The sequence below is a fragment of the Solanum tuberosum genome, unplaced genomic scaffold (assembly GCF_000226075.1).
Source record: "Solanum tuberosum cultivar DM 1-3 516 R44 unplaced genomic scaffold, SolTub_3.0 scf00082, whole genome shotgun sequence".
Taxonomy (NCBI): domain Eukaryota; kingdom Viridiplantae; phylum Streptophyta; class Magnoliopsida; order Solanales; family Solanaceae; genus Solanum; species Solanum tuberosum.
The window spans coordinates 794520-801747 of NW_006239006.1; the positions used below are offsets into that span (position 1 = coordinate 794520).

General features: G+C 36.3%; 1 protein-coding gene across 5 annotated transcripts in view; it reads right to left on the bottom strand.

The window, feature by feature from the left end:
* Positions 1-456: 456 nt before the first annotated feature.
* Positions 457-7228, bottom strand: part of LOC102579953 (high mobility group B protein 14) — a 15549-nt gene continuing 8777 nt past the window's right edge. For 2 of the 5 annotated variants that reach the window (XM_006346604.2, XM_006346603.2), the window contains exons 5-6: positions 973-1053; positions 457-877 (exon numbers count right to left, since the gene is read on the bottom strand). In XM_006346604.2, coding sequence (XP_006346666.1) covers positions 827-877; positions 973-1053 — 132 coding nt within the window. In that variant the 3' untranslated portion in view covers positions 457-826. The other 3 variants (XM_015308386.1, XM_015308384.1, XM_015308385.1) reach the window with 3 other exon arrangements.

A 7228-nucleotide genomic window follows, 5' to 3' on the forward strand; every position in this document is an offset into this window, starting at 1 on the left:
GGGCGATTCACTGCCCTATGTTGGCAAATGAATTTCACATCTAACTTCCTGGGACAACCTTTGAATGGACCCATATTGAGAGAGGTTGTTCCATAATTGATTCTAAAAGATGAGCCATAATCCACAATCCCCAATGTCAATATTCTAGTATAATAGTAAACAAAATACATACTCAATGCAAGAACATACTTAATTCTTAGGAGCTCATGAGCCACAGGCAACTGGCGACAAAATCTACCAAGGTTAAAACAAAAAGAAAAATCATCCTACAGAGTTTTAGAGAGGGAAAGAACACACAATAAGAACAATAATCAATTACACCAACTTATCTTAATAACCTATTGATTTCTAGGGAAATACTAACCACTATAAGGCAAGTTTAGTTGCTAAAAGTTGAACTCAAAAAAGGTGTTAATTATAAAGAAATATTTTCTGTTGCAAAAAATGCTTTCAGAATTGTAAATGATATGAATCATTCAAACCTTTTGTGAACAACGCAGTGCAGCCATCTGAAAGTTAAATATACACTCAAAGAGGAGGAGGATTGCTTCACTAGAATAAAAAGTGCAGCACTTATACAGAAAACCTGCATGGAATAATCTACTTTCAAGTGCTGTCAAGGCTAATAATGTACATACAGAACCCATAATTGAGCGCCAAGTGGATTCTGCTTTGGTTGGGGAAAGGAGGCTTGTTCAGTCATCAAAGGTGCTAAGACATGAAGTCAAGAGACTAGATCAATAAGTTGGATGTACAGAAATAATACCAAAATACACACTATTCCTACCGAACAACTCAAACTGAAGATTACAAACAATGCATACTACTATTCATCAAAATCGGAGTCTTCTTCATATTCTTGAAACTCTCCACCTTCCTGCACATAGTTTCCATCACATGGCAAGAAACACTGCTCAATTTCTGTGATAGCAACAGTTGAGGAATTAATGAAGCTAGAAAGGGGAAGCTCACCTTTTTCTTATTAAAGTACGTCATGGCTCTATCAAACTCTCTTCGTTTCTCTGTTGCTATATCATAGTAATGCACTTTTTCCTAACAACCAGTAAAGTTCAATATAAGTGGTTTCTTCTCGGATCTTCATAATTCTATTTGCAGACGAAACAAGTGCTTTAACAGATACAGACATTGAATAAGAATATATAATATGGTCCAATGATGCAAGTGTCCCCTCATCAGGCAAGAAGTTAAAGACTTATTCCAGACCAGTTCTTCAAGTCAGATATACTTGATCACCTGTTTTTTGTTCTTTTTCCTTTTTTTTCTTCTTTTTTTTTTTTTTTGTAATGAGATATAAAAAGAAAAAAAAAAGCCGTATCTCAAGGAAGGTGATCATCTGCTGAAGCCAAGTAGTAATACAGGGTCTCATTAATCCAGTCCTTGCTTAAAGCCAACAGCATTTCAATTCTTCAGCACCTGATCGAAAATGCGCTAACCTAAGATACCGAATTTACTTGCTGGACTCAGAATTTCAAAAACCTTGTCTAATAGATTTGGACCAAGTAGTGCTTAACGTGAATCTGAATGCTTAGAAGACCACTTCTGGCAAAAAAGATAGGACTAGCCCCCATGAGTTAGGGAAATAAAATGGTGGCAAGGATTACAATACATTCTCTCTGATAGTGCAAATCAACAAGTTACAACTAGAAGGGTACTTTCCCTAGGGCATGACACCTAAGTGAGCTTCTCCTTAGTGATTTTGTGCCTCTCAAAACTTATCACCAATGTGAATCAGCAGGACCTTTCTACTAGTGATTAAACAATTTAAAGATTATATGACCTGATAAAAGACAAAGATGAATGCAGAAAAGCTTGGAAGTTGGTAGTGGCAAGTCACTACACTTTCAGGAATTTTGTTTTTTCTTTTTGTTGAAAAATAATTCCTCTGGACGAGGGAAAAATATTAAAGGATCGCATAGGTAAAATGTCCTTCAATAGAAAAATAAACAAAAGTAAACAGCACCCAGAACAGATATCTTTTTCTATCAGTGGCCTTCAATTGCATGGCAGCTCTACTAGCACCACTTCAAAAGTACCATTACTCTCAGACGAAAAAGAAGCAAGGACTCGCAAATTTACAGACACAAACTTCTTTAGTTTACCCACGTTTGTTCACAATTTATGTGCTGGTAAATATGGAGAACTGTAGATCCTAGTGGTCCATTACTCTTGGACCTAATAGAAGCAAGGGCTCAAGGTATACAAAGCAATATAATTCTTCACTCACATGTTTGGTTGCAGTTCAGATGTGTCACAGCCAGGGACCCTTTCTTATTTCACATAGTTAGCCAGAAGAGGAATTACTAAATTAATTATCAATGACTAGAATTAGATTTACTTTAATGAGGTCCGAGGGTCAGGATCGCCCCACGTCAGCAAAGTAACAGCTCATCAGACTGGTTGTTATACTCTTAACAACCCTGCAGAGAACATTCATTCAGCACATATCAGGTATCTTTCTCTCCCAAATTTCTTCTAGACTCTTCTCTTCACCTTCCTGATTCTTACCTCTATTCTTCTTCTTCCATTTCTGCAGATCTATCAAGCTAGAAGGCTACTGTTCAACCTTTCCAATTCCTGTTATTCTGTTATTAGTCTAGTTTGTAATTCATTTCAGTTCCAATATAAATCAGAAAATTGTCCCAAATACACTGCTCTATTGTTATATTCCTGTTATTTCTGTATCTTAAGATTGTCTTAAGGTTCAAGACCATTACAAGATGCCAGTTAATATGGATAATTACCCATCATAAGAAAAGGTGGTATTAAGGGATGATGTAATAGGTTCAAGTATAAAAAGTGGGTGATCAGTGACAACAACTTTTACCTTGGACAAATCACGCATAAGTTGCTTCAAATATTGATTTCCCCCCTAAATTCTTTTAGATATTTAAGTCTAGACATCCAAAATAAGAGAACATATATTGGGAATAATAATTGATGGTACACCACAGCCTACTTCTGTTTCCTTGTCTTTTTCCCTACCACATTGAGAGTAGATCTGTGGTATTTTTCCAATGTAGTAACTCATAAATGAGAAATAACTTCCATTTGAACAATTCATTGTAGGGTTACCAAGAACTTAAACTTCCTGTACTGGGAACATGGCATCATGGACCTAGTGTTATCAAAAGTTAAAAGCGCAAAGAAAGCTCTAAGGTTTGTTGGGGTTTTAAGCGCAAAGCACAAATAAAGCATGAGCTTTCATGAAAAAGGCACAAAGAGAGAATAAATACAAATATACATGTTAAGTCCAACAACAACATACGCAATGAAATCCCACAGGTGGGGTCTAGGGAGGGTAGAGTGTATGCAAACCATACCCCTACCTCGTGGAGGTAAGGAGACCGTTTCTGGAGAACCCTGAACTCGAGTATAACATATCATAACAATAAAAAAGAGGAAATGACAGTGGAGAAACAAACCAATAATAAAGATATATGGTTAGTGCAAGACTGATAATTATAAGCATGAACAAAAAAAATTAAAAAAATAATAATAATGTGAAATATTAATTATGTAATGTCAACTCTTCAGAAGAGGCTCACTGGCAAGGAAAAGTATGAATTTGAGTCTTGATGACGACACTGAAGTGCACACTAAGTGAGTCAAAGCGCTCAACATGTTTTGAGCCTCGCTTTAGGGCTTAAGCATGCCTTTGACAACACTTGGACCAAACACTGAAAAGCTACATTTATCCTGCAGCTTATCAATCGAAAGAAGGACCAGAACTGTCCCTCATCTTTGGCTCTAAGAACAAAAACAATCCTCCTCCTTCTACATGGAGTATTAATTGTCCTCCTTCATTGCCAAGTTCTTTAATGGAAACCTTCATGTGCTTGCCACACACTGAATCACATTTCAGTCCAAATGACTAGTAGCTTTGTCTCTCTATTCATTGATTATGAAGTAAGCAGCAAAGCTCCCTAAATGGAGCCGAAACATTAATATCAAAATACCATATCAAACGCAGTTAGTTCCAAAAACATATCTTGATTACCGTCTTAGCTGATTGTAGTAGGTATTGTTTTGTATCTATAAGGGGATTCACTAACAGAATAGATCCTTTAGGAAGAGTTGAGACTTGAGAGGATAGAGATTGGATTGTTGGGAACAATTCCTTGGGTGTTGCAAGGGTAGTTGCAAACCCGGAAGTTTGGGCTCGAGTTTAGTGGAGAAGTTTGGAAAAATCCTACAGAGGTGGGTCGTGGTTTTCTTCTCCATTAAGCAAGAAGTTTTTCACACTAAATACTTATGTTGATTATCATTATTCCGTCATTTACATTCTTGGATAGTTGCCAAAGGACTTGGTTCTTTGAGTGCTTTGGTCGTAGCCAAACTAACAGTGCTACTTAACTAAATATATCTCTTTTGATAAAGTGGTAACTTAGGCTGTTCAGTAGCTAATTTATGAATCTTCTTTGGGATAGGGTTTGGTTTATGCGAGAGAAATTTGAGTTTTCAAGGGGATAAAGAAAAGGACATTTTAGTATCATATGTACTGTAATTACTTGAACAATACCATTAAAGCATTGGAGAAAGTTTTAGTAACTTCATTAAGGAATTGAAAAAATTTGAAAATCCTATTTACTGTAATTACTTTAAGGGCTCTATCAAAGCATTGCAGAACCTAATTAGTAGCTATTTGGGAAAATTACAACTTTAGAGAAACCTTTTACTAGCTCCATTATTCAATAACAATCTTGCAAAAACTTTTTAGCAGCTCCATTCAACTACCATCTTATAGTTATAACAATGCAAACATAAAATTAGTAACCGAATGAACTGTGGCAAGACAATTTGATCCTCTTTCTACCCCTTTATGTTTCTCAGTCTCAACTTCCTCTTGCACCATCTATCTTTTCTTCTTTCTCTTTCAGCTTCTCAATGGTCTCCACATGCTTTTTTCTCCTATGTTCTTAAAAATAAACACCTTATGGTTTGGGGATTTTGCTGAAGGGCTTCGAAAGGATTGGATGGGAGAAACAGAGCAGGCAAACATTTTTTTATCATTTTCACTGATAAAAAATGTCACGCGTGATTTGCAGGAGTACAACCTTCACGTTAAATCAGGAGACAGACGTTTGGGGTGGACTGGAAGTGCACCAATTTGGCAGAGGAGGACTATTAGTATCCACAGAAAAGAAGAAGGATTATTTTGAGTCTAAAGACAAATAAAAGGGAGAATTTCGGTCCATTAGTCTGAATACATCCAACATAACTAATGGTCCCTCTTGCTTAACATAGATTGTCACTTGAAAACTCTGATCGGTAGAAAATTTCAACTCCTACAGGTTAAGAACTAGAACAAATTGGAATCTCAAACTCTATTTGTGAGATGGCTTGGGTGTTACAAAAACGGTTAAAGAGACAATGACCAAATGGAGATGGCAGAGATTTAGCAAGGAGAACACAGAAATTTGGAAGACCATAACATTGTGTGTTTTTGACAATTTGGAATGAGAATAGTATGAAATTATTCCACATGTATTAATCTAGATTGTAAGTTAAAGACCATTTTTATTCCCTTCTTTATTAAGTTAAAGAATGAGAACCTTCATCCCTAGATTGTAAGAGCTTGATTGATAAATATTATTTAGCCACTCACTCACTTCGTAAATCTTTTGACATCATCTTGGGGTATTATTAGTGAAATGAACTTGACTTATCATCTAAAGAAGAGAACTTGACCTAATTGGATTAATCTGGTCAGAAAAACATAATCTGAGGCTGCTTCGGACTTGATGCTGAAACAAGTTAATTGCTCCGATCTTCTCCCGCTCCAACATATTACTCACGAGATAAGAGCAACCCACAAAATGAGCAACTAAGCTCCAAGTTCAGGTAAATAAAGAGATGCACTTTTTCCTATTAACACTAATAACTAGTCTAGACTTGGAACAAAGAACCTCAATTATATATGTGAGAAATATAGAAAAAGAATATTATTGAATTGTTGTGTCTACATTATTACACAAAGACCCAATTTATAGACACTACAATACAATCCTTTACCAAGTAGGATACTATTTACTATTCCTATTCCTATGACAATTCTTATTCCTATTTTAAATAGGATTGTATATACCCATTCCTATTCTAACACTCCCCCTCAAGCTGGTGCATACAAGTCCTATGTACCTACCTTGTTGCAAATGTAATTAACACGAGGACCAGTGAGGGGATTTGTGGAGATACTTGCAAGTTGATCACTCGACTTCACAAAATTGACAGTCAAGCTCATTGTGCTTAGTCTTCTCATGAAATACTGGATTTGATGCAGAATGTTGATAAAACACAGAGTCAGCCCCATTATGAGTCGTGCCAAATTCCTGAATTACTATTTCAAACCATAGAGTGAACTGCACAATCGACATACAAAGGCTATTAGACTCCCCCTGAGCAATAAAACCATGTGGTTGCTCCATATAGACTTCTTCACAGTGCAAATCGCCAGAAAGTGCTCTGATAGTAACCAGAAGTAGAGATCCGACAAAATAGAACAAAGCAAGTAGATTTACTGTAAATAGTTTGTGCAAGTATCTTAAACACAACTATTTTGAGAAAGGTAACATTTACTTTTATATATCCACAGGTATACTACATCAAAGTGTAGTTCCCCTCCAAAAAATTGTACTTACAACAGCCCTAAGATCTTTTAGTTACAGCCAGTCAATAACATTAGAAACATCTTCAGAATTTCCTATTACTACTTGCTTACACCAAAAATAATAAAGACCTAGGCAGTTTATCTTTATCTTCTGAATATTGTTGTTCTTTCCTTCAAAACATCTTTGATTCCTTTCATTCCAAATTGTCCACCAAATGCATGCTGGGACAATCCTCCATCTCTCCTCCTTTTTTCCTGCATTTCCATCACTATTCCAGCATTTTAGAACTTCTGTGATTCTCCCTGGTTTTGTCCACTTGATCTTCCTCTTGTGAATGAACATTTGCCATAATTGATCTGTCCATTTGCAGTGCAAAAAGAGATGGTTGACTGTCTCCACCTGTTCTTCGCATAAATAACATCTAGAGCAAAGGTTGTGTTTCCTCTTGTTCAAGTTTTCGTGTGTCAAGACTTCCTCCTTTGCCAAAAGCCATGTGAAATAATTCACCTTGTATGGGATTTTTGTTCTCCAGATCATCCTCCAAGGCCATCCTGCTTGCTGCTCTTCAATAGGTCTCAATTCTCGATATGCAGATCTTA